The sequence below is a fragment of the Anolis carolinensis genome, chromosome 3 (genome assembly GCF_035594765.1).
Source record: "Anolis carolinensis isolate JA03-04 chromosome 3, rAnoCar3.1.pri, whole genome shotgun sequence".
Classification (NCBI taxonomy): domain Eukaryota; kingdom Metazoa; phylum Chordata; class Lepidosauria; order Squamata; family Dactyloidae; genus Anolis; species Anolis carolinensis.
In genome coordinates, this window is record NC_085843.1 from 124,920,015 (window position 1) to 124,935,925 (window position 15,911).

Genomic DNA, 15,911 nt, shown 5'->3' on the forward strand with positions numbered 1-15,911 from the left:
ATGACAACTCCTGTACAGTACAGAATAAATGTTCATTTTTTTGTTCAACAATAAATGTGAATTCTTCTTCATGGAAAAAATAAGACATCCCCTAAAAATAAGACCTAGCACATCTTTGGGAGCAAAAAATAATATAAGACACTGTCTTATTTTCAGGGAAACACGGTAATAGGTACCATCACCACCCCCTGGATTGCTGCAGTGCCTACCAGGGGGCAGTAGCGCCCACTTTGGGAATCACTGATTTAGAATGATTGTTTTATGCAAGAAAATATCAGTTCAGCTTTAGTCATTTAATTAGTTGATACAAAGCTTGCATGGCCGATCAACATAGTTTGTTCAGGACAGGGCAGATTAAAATATGTTAGGTTTCTGCTAAATAAAGCCATTATCACCTAGGAAAATTGTCTGAAATATTTGAAGACACAGTCCATGTGCATTTTGCCTGTACAATGATTTAAGAACAATTGGCAGTGGAACAGACTCTTGCTGACTCACTGTCGTGAAAAGTCAGAGTTGCTCCCTTCTTGTGACAGTTTGATGGTTTTATACCCCGTTCTTGTTTTTAATAGAAAGGAAAATATATAGGTGCCTTTCAGACAGGCCTTATATCCCAGGATCAGATCCCAGGTTTTCTGCTTTAAACTGGATTATATGAGTCTGCACTGTGGGATATTCTGGGATATACAGAAAACCTGAGATCTAATCCTAGGATACAGGACCTTTCTGGAAGGGTCCTGAGACTGGTATCCATAATAGGATTGGGGGGGGGGGTACAAATGCCCTCCTAAATGAGAATTCTGCCCTCAATGAAATTTTCCATCATTCCCCAGAGAGTAAACAGTGAAAATTGTTTACATTTAGAACTCATAACTGCTGTGTTCCCATTTCCTTTAATACCTGCCTGTCTCTTTCTGTTGGACATTGTGTTTGAAATGCTCATTTGAAGTTTTAAGTTATAGTAATGTTAGAAATTTGGGGAGTGAAAGACATTTTTTATGGGGGAAGGGGGGAATTCTTATGGGAATGTATAATGGCCACATTTTGCCTCCTTTCAAGCTACACTCCTCATGTTTTATGGACCCAATCCAGGGCCTGTTTGGAAGCAAGGCCACTTGGAATCCAGAAGATCTACAGTTGTTTCTGGTGCACCAGTCTCATGGTCCGGTGCCAGCAGTAACAAGTGAAGTTACTATCTAGCCTTTTGCACTTTATCACCAGCCCCGTCCCTGGAGTATATTGCTCAAGCCCCCGCCTGCCTTTTAACTCTGACCATATCTACTGAGCTTGGCTACTGATATCAGTTGTTGTTGAGGTTGTTTTTAATGATGGTTTGCATGTTTTTATGTGGTTATGCCTTGTATTGTAGATGTATTTTATGATGTTGTATTTTAATTTTTGTTCCACTGGGCTTGGTCCCCATGTAAGCTGCCCAAGTCCCTTTGGGGAGATAGGAATTAAGAATAAAGTTATTATTATTATTACTAAGCTCTGAAAATGTGTTCCACAGGAGTTAAATGGTGTGAATCAGCCACTGAGCTGCTGAAAGGGCACGGCGTTTTCATTCTAACCCTCCTTACCCAGCCATCACTGGATGTGACGATTGCTTTATAACAATGCCATCTCTTTGTAGCAACAGATATATTGTTGTATTATATTGTATTATATGGCACTGTAGATCCATCCCTACTCCAGTCCTAAATTCCATTATTGTCCAATTCACCCAAACCTGTGCTGAAAATATGCAACTGTTTTTCCAGCAACCTCCTGCTGGATGAGATAGGTCTTAAGTTCTGCCTTGAAATCAGATAGCTCATTTAGGTGTTGGAGCTCTTCTGGCAGGTCATGCCACAGTTTAGGGGTGGCTGATGTCCACTGGGTGACTGTTGCCAGTTGGGTTGGAGTAAACATCCCGCAGAGGACCAATGTTTCCAGGGCAAATTATATGGGAGATTATGATGATCATGATTATGATGATGTTTTCAAACACTTTTCCAACAAAGCTTTGTTAAATTTCTGTGCTAAGGTAATGTACTTATTATTAATAAAATAAAGGTAATTTCACAATAGAAAACAAAGTTTATTTTGAAAATAACTGGAAGGGATGCATGACATGGAATCATATGGAAAGGTAGGGAAACATCTTGAGACACTCAATACTGGTGATTTTTCTTATGGCAAAATGCATCTCTGTGATATACTTACTGATGATTTGGTTGAAACAATGTATTTTGGGTAGTGGTGATAGAGAAGTTAAACATTCAAGAGTAATTGTCATTTCTGCATTGGCATATTTACCTTGCATTTGATTTGTCATCAATAGGATCAACTCGAGCACGACTCTTTTTTCTCTATAGAGTTAAAGTTATAGAATACTCTTGACTTTGCCATCTGCCTAACACAGAGCAATATTTTATTTGTACCCAGTTTCTTCCTGTATTTGCTCTAAGTAAATTTAAATAGATTGTTAGCTGAATGGTTCCAAAATCCTGAACAGAATCTTCTAATTAGTTTACTGTGAAAGTTCCTTGCTTAACGTTCTAACTTGGAACATTTAGGTCTTTGTATTTAGCTGCAAGGGGGATTTTGTGTTTCTCCCGTCAAATGCATGACTGGTAATTTCAGAACCTCATGTGCCTTTCATAGTGGGATTTGATTGACAGTCTCTCACTGTGATGTCTTTCATAGCAAATATGATTGATAATCTCAGTCAAATTACATGCTTAGACTACAAATCTTAATTTCCTGCCTTCTTCTCCCTACCTTAATTATTTCAGCTTTCCCTTCCCACTTTCCTTTTGTCCTCTTGTGTTTTGCTAATCCTACATCTCTGCAGTGTCTGAAACATTAGAACACTCTTGCTGATTACGGCAGTTATACTGGCATGAAATGGCACGCTTGTAGGTGTGAAATGACTGGATTTTACACAGTGGGGCCATTTTCAAATTCTGAGTGTACTCCAAAGAAAAATCAAAGGCACTTGATTTATGGTTTTGTGTGTTATTAACCTCATATTTTTCTCTTGATGACATTTGAAAGACGGAAAGATTTGTTAGCTTTTGTTATTGGTTGTCTATATTTTTTAGAGGAAAAGTAGTCCACATTACCCCCAGTGTTTTGAGTGAATTAGTTCTTAAAATATATATCCCCGACCAAAACATTTTGTGATTTTGCATTAAACAGCATTTGGTGTGTATTAATTAGAGTTGGAACAATAGTTAAAATGTGTTATGCTTTCACACACCTTCCTATTTAATAAAATGGCTTATTGGAATTATTTAGACATTTTCTCATTACTGTTGGAGTTTTTAGTATCAGGGAAGTTCCTAAATTGTGAATGCCTTTAGCTGTTCCAGGATCTGGAGTAAATATCAGAATGAAGAAAAACCAAGGTATGGAAACGTTCCTTTTCCAGAGCCAGTCATTATGGCCTATTCCTCAAGTTTTAGGAAAGTCTTCACAGGCCATAAAGCTCTAAAAGCCAATGCAGGACCAATTTCAAATTAAGGAAAGAGACTCAGGGCCCTTCCACACAGCCATATAACCCAGAATATCAAAGCAGATAATCCACAATATCTACTTTGAACTGGGTTATCTGAGTCCACACTGTCATATAATCCAGTTCATTGTGGATTTTATACAGCTGTGTAGAAGGGGCCTTAGAGAACAGTGAAGGGGAAGACACAGAACTCCAGGAACAAAATAGGCCTTCAGACTTTAGATGTCAGACAGATTCCAGGTAAGTGACTGGCATAATTGGCCCCAGTCCCTCTACTATGGCACACCCACCAAATCTAATGGTTTAGCAGTAGCAGCCTTCTGTGGGTCCTAATAAGCTTACTGCAGCTCTAGGGGCCCTTCCACACAGTCATATAACCTAGAATATCAAGGCAGAAAATCCCACAATATCTGCTTTGAACTGGGTTACCTGAGTCCACACTTCCATATATTCCAGTTCAAAACTGATAATGTGAGATTTTATTCAGCTGTGTGGAAGGGGGTCTAAGCGTCTACATCAAATGTTTGATTCATCTCCTTGCTCAACTAGAGAACCAACCATGGATGGAAGACATAACAGATATGTAGCATTTCTTCTCTAATTTCAATGCACAACTATCCTTGTCATTAATCATCATCTACAAAATAAATATACAAACACATGAACTACATATATCTGTAAAATGCATATATACACATATGTGTGTTCCACACTTGTTACTGAAATTAATTGAGTATAGATAACTCATTGCTTTTAGTCTCTGGATTGATTTTATACAAGGTATTTAGAATCAGATTAAGAAATTAGCTCATAGAAATTGCTTTCTACTTGAAAAATCATATATTTTCTGAGCAAGAATGCAAAGTATCTGAACGCTATAGCAATTAAATGCAGGACCGTTTTTGTTTATGTTAATTGGTTAAAAACCCTTTAGACAGTTTTAAAAAGAAGTGTCACTAATGAGTAGGGCACATTCTGCACTCAAAATAATGCAGCAAGCAACATTCCTAGCAAAGACTGTCATTCTCAGTAGGAAATGCATGCCCCTTCTGGGATGGGAGCTACATTTACATACATGGCAATTTCTATGCATTCATTTAGAACAGTGGTTCCCAAACTTATTTGGCCTACCACCCCCTTTCCAGAAAAAATATTACTCAGCGCCCCCTGGAAAGAGGAGCATGGCTTAGAGGGGTGGGCGTGTCTCCTGCTCAAGAGGGCGGGGCTGAGCCTCTCCCCTAGTACAAGATGCAGGGCTGAGAGGGGGAGGGGGAGGTGGGCGGGGCCACAAATTGGCAGCCAGGACTGGGATGGATGGAGTTATGAGCTCTGAGGCAGAGTTGAGCTTCTATCCCTGTCCTGCGGTGCCTGCCAGGACATAGGGGGTGAGGCTAGAGGAAGGGGCGGGGCCTCTTCCCAAGTGCCTGATGGGGCTGAACCTCTATACCCCGCCCCCATGTTCTAACAAGCGCCTCAGAGGAGATATACAGAGCCTCAGCCCTGTCTCGCACTCTTGGGAAGAGGTCCTGCCCCAGCCCCAGCCCCACCCTTCTGTGTCCCAACAAGCACCTCAGGAGAGGTATAGATTCAAAGCCCTGTCTCGGGCTCTCAGGAAGAAGCCCCGCCCCTCCCCTGGCCTACCCTGTACTACCCTGTTTCCCCGAAAATAAGACATCCCCAAAAAATAAGACCTAGCAGAGGTTTTGCTGAATTGCTAAATATAAGGCCTCCCCTGAAAGTAAGACCTAGCAAAGTTTTTGTTTGGAAGCATGCCCGGCACCCGCCAAACAAAACACCAGAACTTGCAGGATCAGTAAATGTACATACCAGTTGTACATGGAAATAATGGTAATAATATATTAAAATGTTATATTATTTATATTTATACAGTAATAACAAGAAATTCTTGACAGGAGTCCTAGTTTGTCTGATTTGGTTATGTTGGTTTGTGATGACAACTCCTGTACAGTACAGAATAAATGTTCATTTTTTTGTTCAACAATAAATGTGAATTCTTCTTCATGGAAAAAATAAGACATCCCCTAAAAATAAGACCTAGCACATCTTTGGGAGCAAAAAATAATATAAGACACTGTCTTATTTTCAGGGAAACACGGTAATAGGTACCATCACCACCCCCTGGATTGCTGCAGTGCCTACCAGGGGGCAGTAGCGCCCACTTTGGGAATCACTGATTTAGAATGATTGTTTTATGCAAGAAAATATCAGTTCAGCTTTAGTCATTTAATTAGTTGATACAAAGCTTGCATGGCCGATCAACATAGTTTGTTCAGGACAGGGCAGATTAAAATATGTTAGGTTTCTGCTAAATAAAGCCATTATCACCTAGGAAAATTGTCTGAAATATTTGAAGACACAGTCCATGTGCATTTTGCCTGTACAATGATTTAAGAACAATTGGCAGTGGAACAGACTCTTGCTGACTCACTGTCGTGAAAAGTCAGAGTTGCTCCCTTCTTGTGACAGTTTGATGGTTTTATACCCCGTTCTTGTTTTTAATAGAAAGGAAAATATATAGGTGCCTTTCAGACAGGCCTTATATCCCAGGATCAGATCCCAGGTTTTCTGCTTTAAACTGGATTATATGAGTCTGCACTGTGGGATATTCTGGGATATACAGAAAACCTGAGATCTAATCCTAGGATACAGGACCTTTCTGGAAGGGTCCTGAGACTGGTATCCATAATAGGATTGGGGGGGGGGGTACAAATGCCCTCCTAAATGAGAATTCTGCCCTCAATGAAATTTTCCATCATTCCCCAGAGAGTAAACAGTGAAAATTGTTTACATTTAGAACTCATAACTGCTGTGTTCCCATTTCCTTTAATACCTGCCTGTCTCTTTCTGTTGGACATTGTGTTTGAAATGCTCATTTGAAGTTTTAAGTTATAGTAATGTTAGAAATTTGGGGAGTGAAAGACATTTTTTATGGGGGAAGGGGGGAATTCTTATGGGAATGTATAATGGCCACATTTTGCCTCCTTTCAAGCTACACTCCTCATGTTTTATGGACCCAATCCAGGGCCTGTTTGGAAGCAAGGCCACTTGGAATCCAGAAGATCTACAGTTGTTTCTGGTGCACCAGTCTCATGGTCCGGTGCCAGCAGTAACAAGTGAAGTTACTATCTAGCCTTTTGCACTTTATCACCAGCCCCGTCCCTGGAGTATATTGCTCAAGCCCCCGCCTGCCTTTTAACTCTGACCATATCTACTGAGCTTGGCTACTGATATCAGTTGTTGTTGAGGTTGTTTTTAATGATGGTTTGCATGTTTTTATGTGGTTATGCCTTGTATTGTAGATGTATTTTATGATGTTGTATTTTAATTTTTGTTCCACTGGGCTTGGTCCCCATGTAAGCTGCCCAAGTCCCTTTGGGGAGATAGGAATTAAGAATAAAGTTATTATTATTATTACTAAGCTCTGAAAATGTGTTCCACAGGAGTTAAATGGTGTGAATCAGCCACTGAGCTGCTGAAAGGGCACGGCGTTTTCATTCTAACCCTCCTTACCCAGCCATCACTGGATGTGACGATTGCTTTATAACAATGCCATCTCTTTGTAGCAACAGGAGAAATTGTGAAAGTAATGAGTTTCTATTAGATGTTTTGTATAAATGCAAGAACACTAACCCACAGAATTGCTTTAAAGGCAAGGGCACAATTCAAGCAAGACTTCACTGTGCTGGATTTTGTGCCTAGTGCCCAGATTGTTCTGGAAGCATAACAGTAATCACTAGACAAATCACCATTTCTTTGTAAGATGAGTTCGGAAATAAATGTCCATGCCAGTCATAAAGTCATCAATATTTGTGCTTTGTTGCATTAAAATGACCTATTTATAGTGCCCAATCTCAGAAACCAAGAATTTTCCCCTGTCTCTTCCTTTTTTCATGGAAATTGCTTGTTATTTTTAACCTAGAAGTAATGACAACAAGCACAAAACACGAAAAATAGAAATAGATTATTTTGCTATAGTTATTGACAGGCATAGAGGCTTTCAATTTTTTTTATTTTCTTTATAAATTGAAAATGTAAATGAAATCTATTAGCCAATGCATTATTTTCTATACAAGTTCCTTATGGGAACAATGTGATTAATCTCTTTTCCATAATCTGAGGAACAGTTTGGTTATTGATATGTATTGCTGTTCTTCTATAAAAAAACAAAACCATGCCATATTGTATAAAATAATATTTTTGCTTGACTTTTAGTTAATTGAAGTTGAATTTCTGTGCTGTAGCTATTTGTCACCATTCTGTTAATCAAGGCCTAAATGTTAAGTACTCTGTACTTTTCCAAAGCCTGGCTATTAGCCTTCAGGCTGCTATCAACATGAGCACTATTGATTCCCTTGAGTTCACTTTGGCATTTTGTTCCTCCCCAGTGGTTAATGGTCTCAGCACTAGTGTCGCATGTATAGCGCAATATATATAGTTTGCCGTTTCCACAAAGACTACAAAAAGGGAGCTCAACAAGGCACGACTGCCATACAGGGATAATATAAATCTTAAAAATCACATTTTCTCCAGCACTTTGTATAATTTGTGTATTACCTGATGCAATGGTATAATGATATGCCTTGGCAGAATTCTGTTGAGGTACAGTCAGCCCTCTGTATCCACAGATTCTGCATCCACAGTATTTACCGGTATTTATTTACAGGTTGAAAATATCCTCCCCCCCCCCAACTTAGAACAAAGAACTAAAGGGAATAGTATATATTTTCAGATAGTATTTACATTCCTTTACCTAAGACTGGTAAGAACTAGCTGACAAACAGAGATGTTGCCAAAAGATTAGAAAAAAAAAACACCATATCTAGGTGAAATGATAGCATTTATGTAGAAATATTCACACCTAATTTAATGTTAAATTTCTTCCTCTCTGGGAATTTTTCAGATGAATATGCATAGTGCAGTTTCATCTTGTTGTTTTTGCACTGTTTTCCAAGCCAGTCATGAGGGTTTTATGTAAATACAGAAGGTTATAGATTTCTGTTTAAATTTACATACTTTAGGCAAACCCCTTAGATAGGGGTTTTAAACCCAGTTTTTCTTAAAAAAAGGGCTGCAGTTGATTTCCTATAATTGGAGGGTGTTTATTCAAAAATTGGCAGCCACAGAATGAACACCACTTTACTATGCCATTAAATATAATGCCACTGATATTGCTAGCCAAGAGGGGAACCAAACCCCAGTTGCAGTTTCTCAATGATTGTGTGAATGTGGTCCCCACTACAACCAATTAGTTTACAAGCCTGCTTTCTTACTTTTGATTTGATGAGTAGGGAGACAATTAGCCATTTTGCAATGGGTGAGTTCATGACCATGGTATTGAGTCCAACTCAACAATTTTCATAAGTACATAAGTTCACTTCCTTTGTGTTTAACACTCTGAACTCACTTTTAAAACACATTTCTGTACTAAAGTGAATAAAATTGTATATTATAATAATGCAATAAAATATTTCTTACTCACCTCTCCTCCCCATGAAAACCACCACGATTTTTAAATTATATAGCATGGTTAATTTTTAATGAATTTTTAAAAGATCTGCTTATTCTGTATTACATTCAAAAATAGAATGACCAGATCTTATATGTTATGTGCCTACTTTTATTTATATTGTGTTCCTATTGTAAGCCGCTCTGAGTCCCCTTGGAGAGAGGGGCTGGGAAATAAATAAAGCTTTATTAATTATGATGATTATAAACATTTGGTTACAAACCAACCAAAGTATATAATTTTAAAATAGTGGTGGTGATAATGAAGCATATATTATGGCATGGTAATTGGAAATATGCAATGGAAGCAAGGAGTTAATTCTAGAATAGGAGTGGACAACTTTGAAAAGTCTAGGCCAGTTTTTTTCTAACAGGACCATTCATGGTCTACAGTAGTACCTCCTCCCCAATGCAACAAACAAGACAAAACACAAAATGATTTCAGGTGGACCTCTGATTTCATTATTTCACCCCATTATTCCATTGCTGATCAAGCCACACTTCCTAAAAGTTTCTAAGATATGAAATTTATATGTGGGAGAATCAGGGCTATAAAACCCTGGATGCAGTCCATAAACCACACTTTGTTCACTACTGTTCAAGGCCTATCATGTACCACTAAGAACTTATGGTGTCTGCCTGCTTCCTCTTATGAAAATGAGGATATTAATCTGAGTCATGAATCTATTTTTCCCCTGTTCTTTAACATCACATTCTGAATGCATGCCATTAAATAACCAGCTTTTCAAAGATTAAAAAGACTGTAATTTAATAGATTTTTGTTCATACCAATGAAAGTTATACAGTAGAGTCTTGCTTATCCAACCTTTGCTCATCCAGTGTTCTGTATTATCCAACGCAGTCTGCCTTTTAGTAGTCTATGTTTTTGTAGTCAATGTTTTTAATACATTGTGATGTTTTTGTGCTAAATTCATAAATACAGTAATTACTACATGACATTGCTGTGTATTGAACTGCTTTTGCTGTCAATTTGTTATAAAACATGATGTTTTGTGCTTAATTTGTAAAATCATAACATAATTTGATGTTTAATAGGCTTTTCCTTAATCCCTCCTTATTATCCAACATTTTCGCTTATCCAACGTTCTGCCAGCCAGTTTATGTTGGATAAGTGAGACTCTGCTGTATGTTCTTATATATTTTATTGGTACAGATAAAATTTATAGTACCACAACCATTTTCATGTTGCTGTTTCCTGCCACAGTACTACAGTTGTTACTTAAATGCAGCCATCTCTGGTCTAGAGTGCTTTCTCTTCATTTTACCGTACTTTTCCTAGAATGCATCCTGGCACATAGTCTTGCTTTGCCGTGAGTTGGTTTAAACAGCTGATTTTAAAGTAGACATAACTGATGTTAATGTTTGTGTATATTTATAATTATTTTATGTCCTGGCATGGAATGCTTGCTGTATATGTGTTGTGTGCCACCCTGAGTCCCCTTTGTGGTGAAAAGGGCAGAATATAAATGTTTTAAATAAATAAATAAATATTCTCTTAAAAGCTTTTTGAATGCCCAACAATTTATGTTTTTTTAATCCCACATTTCTAGGAATATGGGTAGGCTATAATTTACCCATCTTATTTCATTTGATCCTCTTAGAGACAGAAGCCCTCTTTGGGCATTCTCTTCCACACTGTTGTAGGGACATGGACCTGTGCTCAACCATCCGTTCATAGGGTGGGTATCTGTAAAAATGTTTGCAGCATGTGCATGAGCCTCCCCCAGAACTCTGGCCATTTTTAAAGAATCAAAACAGCAACTACTCTTTAGTTGTTGTTGCAGACATGAGAATACTATGGGGAGGAAACCAGGAGATATGAAGGGCCAAATAGCAGCGCTAGTGGGAAATACTAGGGTGCTTGTCCCCAGCAAAACCTGAGATCTGGATAGTGAGCACTACCATTGGGGTTAATGGTAGGATGTGCATGAATGTTCAGGTTCAGATTCGGTCACACAAGAATTCTTGCATGTGCAACTTCCAAACTTCATTGTATCTGAATAAAAAACTTCCTGGATTGGAAATCTCTCTCTGTATAAACTAAGACTGTGTATGTTAAAAAGGAAATCATCAGAGTGAGGTTTAGCTTCTACAGGTCACATATATCACAGCATGAGAACTTCTCTCTTACATTGGTACATTGACAGATTAAACTGCTAATGTGCAAAGCTCATGAATGGAGGTAATCTCCTTTTTTCTGTAGATGGAGTTGGGAAAAGGTTGGAGGTTAACAACACCACAGCCATTTCAGATGTTCAAGGTAAGATGGAACATGTTCACCTTCCTTGGGGATGTTTCCCTGCTCAGAATTAAAATCAAAATATGCTTGTCTGTCAAAGCAAAAGTGGAATTTTGTACAAATGTTTATGGAGATTAAAACAGAACTATGTTAATTCATAACTTGTACACCATAAACATTAGCTGTGTAAGCCTTATAATTGCTATGCATATATAGGTAGAATTTTTCTTCTTTTTTGTAGTTACTGAAAGTTGGCATTAGCTGTTCTGTAAAAAACAAAGTGTTCCTGCCTTGAAAAGAACTACTGTAGCCAACACATTGGAAATCTTAATTTCTTGCAAATGAAATCTTATATATTTTCCACTATGTATATTCAGTGTTGCATAAGCAACCTTTTTCATGAAGGCCATTACAGCTTAGGGACATGAAGCCTGGGTCCCTCCAGATGCTTCCCATCAGTCCCAGAGGTCAGTATGGCCACTCACTAGTGGCAAGGGCCTACGATATTTGGAAAGCATTAGGTTGCTTGCCTATTCCGATATATATGAAAATGTCCCCTAGAGTGGCTGTGTCCATTCCACACAACCAGTCACCCTCCCTCTACATGTGAAACAGATGAAAGCCAACATTAGAACCAGTTATTGAAAAGGCATCATCTTATCTTGACATCATTCATTTTTATCCCTTGAGCTTTGGAATTCATGGGAAGAAGAGAGAATGAAGACTGTATCATACCTGTGTGTGTTTTACACTACAGCACAGGTTTTGCATTCTTAACTAGTTGTGTAGTGATCAAAGAGCGTGAGATGCTATGTGGGGAGTAGGAAGAGTATAAAGTGTGATATCATATTCAAGAAGACTACGATTAAAAAACAAAAATAGGGATTAAAAGTAGTTGTTCAAGCCTTCCCTCTCCAGCTTGTTTCTTCAACCTCTTTTTCAGATCTAGATAACATTTTTGCAAGCTGTATACACTGAGGTCATGGAGGCTAGAAACTGGATTCTGCATTGAATAGTGAGTTTAGACTAATAGACTAATACTAAGCTGTGCACCAGATATCAAACTTCCATAGAAAGGTGCAAATAGCCAAACAATGCAGAGCTCAGATTTTGCGTTCATTGCATGGCCCTCATTATTCCAGATGGCTTTTAATAGGACAATTCACATTCCAATTCTATAATTTGAAGAAGAGAATAGTAGTTGTAATGGGAGTGTGGGAACAGTATAGGACCTGGGTGTTAAATGGGAGATTTCTACACCATAGTCCCTTCGCCCAGCAGGAATTGCAAAGACTGTTCCATTGGCTCCTACTCTATGAAGGTCAAGACTCCTTTGGTAGCATAGAAACAATTGCAAATTAAATGGGACATCAAACATACCTGTTGTGTTTCCTTTGCACAGACTGGTCCATTTTATTTTGGATTATTTTGCTTCAAGGCAGAAACAGCATGTCTCAAGATTTCAGATGATAAAAAGCGAAGGAGATATCAGTCTTCATTATACTGACATTGTCCAATGATTTCAGTTGGCTGTTCAGGTTTTTCCTTCCCCAGAGGCCCAGCACAATGGTAAATAATAAGATGCCGGTTGCTGAGTGCTAAGAAAAATGCCCTAAGCTTGATTTCAAGATTCTTTCCCAATTGAAAATGATTGCAAAATTCCCTTCATATTTGGGCAAAAAGTTGCTTTTTCTTTATTCTGTGTTTTCCCAATCCTACATGAACCTATCTTTCTCCAGAATATTATTCCCATATAGCAATTTTTTCATGACTGAAAGCTGCTGTGGAAACTAATAATGAGTCAGTGACCACTGTCAATTTATGTATTTTATTTATGCATCATTAGCATTTTTCACACACTGCGATATCTGATATAGATATTCTTGCCATTCCATTTATACAATCTCCAGTGTAAATCAAAAAACAAACATTTGGATTTTAGAGATGTGGGAGGGGGAAGACATGTTTGCATGTGCATATGTTTTGTGTAAAATGCTATTACAATGTGTGTCTCATGGTAAGTCTACTCAGTCACCATGTATAAATGAATTGTCATGTGTTGTTGTCAGCCACTTATGTACCTTCCAAAATTAGAATTGAAAACAGAAATATGAAGAACCTTCAGCCATATAGCCAATACTGCAAACTGTGAAAGACTTGTTTCCAGCTAAAATGATAAAATATTGCTTTACACAGAGGTCTGGTTGTGTACAGTGAGACCCCACATTCATTGGGGTTAGGGGCTTAAGACTCCTATGAAAGAAAGAAAAAACAAATAAAGAAATTGCCATTTTTACCCTTAAAAGAACACATTCCTAGGAATGTCTACACAGAATTAGATTTGGGCACTTAAAAATTTTTAGCGAGGAAAAATCTCTGGAAATCTCTTCAGCATGACTGAAGGAAGTTGATCATAAAGTCACACTGAAGGACTTAGAGATTCCTAGAAATAAGATTGTAATTAAATTTGTGAATACCCAAACCTGCAAAAGTCAAAATCACAAATGTGGAGGGATATCTGTAACCCTAATTAGGTAATTACTATCCTCCCTCCCTGAGAGAACACATTTCTAGGAATATCTAGGTTTTCCAGATAGAGGTGGACACGAGACAGATCAATAAATCAGGTTTATTGTTAGATTCAGGCAAACTGCTATTTATGCTTTTAATGTAAAAGCTTTCATTATTCTCTCTGAGAGAAAACTTGATTAGTAATGGTCAATGGAACAGAACTGAACTACTGAAAAACAAAAAAGAGATATCAGCATGGTTGCGGAGAGTCAAATGTTTGCAGGAGATCATTAAAGAAAACTTCAACCCAGCGAGGCGCATGAAATGATTGTCTACTAAAAAAAACAAAAACATTGAAGCATGGTGATGAGCAATGCCCTGGCTGCAGAATGTCTTGGTTGCCCTTTTAATATTCTGGCAGTTGATAAGACATCCTTCCACAGTAATATTTCTGTTTGAACAAGAAGTGTGCAACTGTAGCCCTTCTAGTGTCATTAGCCTCAAGTTCTCATCAGCCCTAGTGGTAGGGTTATCTAGTGCAGTGTTTCCTAAACTCTGGTCTCCCAGGTGTTTTGAACTTCAAACCCTCAGAATCCTTGATCATTGGCTGGCCAAAGCAACTGAAACTTGCAGGGGGTGAAGTACAAAACACTTGACAGACAAGAGTTTGGCAATAATTAATCCAGTGGTAAGTGACTATGGATCTGTACTCTGTACTCTGGAAGGTCACAGTTGCTTACCCTCTGCTCTTTCTCTCCTTTGGAGAGAGAAAGAGCAGGGTATAAATAAATATAAACATAGCAACAACAACATTTTTGTTATACTTATATTGGTATATGTATATTTCTGAATTTGAGGCACAACATTTCTCTATCCTAGATGATAATATCTGCAAAGAGTGACTTTCTATGAGGAAAATATCAGTTTATAGAAATATCAATTTGTACACAGTACACAATGAAAGTGTTTAAAAATGCACAAATTATCAGAAATGTCAAGTATATGTTGAATAATATTTTGCTTTAGACTGAAAACCTTGGGATTGTCTCTATCCAATGAAAATATTGTTATTGTTAAGATAACCAAAGCTGTGGTTATAGCTAAATCCTAGCATTCAAAATAAAAATGTATCTCTAAATCAAAACAATATTATAGAAATAATTGAAAATTTATGTGATAAATTTTTAAAGAAAAGTCATCACATTTGCCTATAAGGTGTAAAGAATTGAAACAATCCGTATGAATGAATCTTGTGAGTGTGCACAGTTCTTACTTTCTTTCATAGCAGGGTTTAATAATCCAGGAAATTTACAGTCCGTTGTATTTTTGTGTTTTGTCAGTACCAGTACATGTTAAATGGCTTCTGAACAGTCCAGGATATTATGCCAGTTGTCATTCATGGCTTCATATTCTGGGTTTTTCCAAAGCTGCTGTTTGTAGTTTTCTAGTTTGGACACTAAGTAACTAATATCTTCTATTAACTCAGATGTAGGGTGGAGTGAAGGTGCAATGTGTATAATCAGTGGTTCATATGATTGCCAGTTTCAGCTTATATTAAAGTTTTTAAATAAATATTTTATGTTGCCTTTTTCATAGTAAGATATTCTGTTGATGCTTTAAAAAAACCTGTACACAAGAGCAGATTTAAACTCTTGGCACGTAGATTATGGTATAGTTCAAGAGCATGCCATGGGTTTATGAATTTTCTTGTTCTCTCACCTATCTTCAGCAGTGTGAATTTCTGCTTCTCTACTCTAGTTAGTGTTAATGGTGGTGGACTTTTACATTTAGACTCATGTAAACCATAATTATCACAGCTATCTTTTAACTCAAATCTGAACCCTTGCAAATGCTACTTAAAAGGAACCATTTTTCTAAAACATGATAAGGTAGTATAGAGTCCATTCAAGTTAGACAAGGGAGAGATAAGAAATCCATACAGGTCATGGAGAAAATGTGGACCCACAGATTTTCAGCATGTCCTCAATTTCCTAATTATGGTTAGCAGATGGTTAACATTATATATGTTCCAGGCCATATTATATTTCCTCATTGTTTCTATATTTTGAAATGTTTTAGTGTTTTCATATGGTTCCTTATGCGTTCCCAAAGGTG

At 37.6% G+C, this 15,911-nt stretch overlaps 1 protein-coding gene across 5 annotated transcripts in view; it reads left to right on the forward strand.

The window, feature by feature from the left end:
* Nucleotides 1-15,911, forward strand: part of nalcn (sodium leak channel, non-selective) — a 300,357-nt gene that overhangs the window by 30,331 nt on the left and 254,115 nt on the right. For 3 of the 5 annotated variants that reach the window (XM_062975470.1, XM_062975471.1, XM_062975472.1), the window contains 2 exons: nucleotides 10,648-10,725; nucleotides 11,250-11,306. The exons of 1 other annotated variant lie outside the window; for it this stretch is intronic. In XM_062975470.1, the coding sequence (XP_062831540.1) occupies nucleotides 10,648-10,725; nucleotides 11,250-11,306 (135 nt within the window). The remainder of the gene's footprint in view (nucleotides 1-10,647; nucleotides 10,726-11,249; nucleotides 11,307-15,911) is intronic. One more of the 5 variants, XM_008106968.3, reaches the window with a different exon arrangement.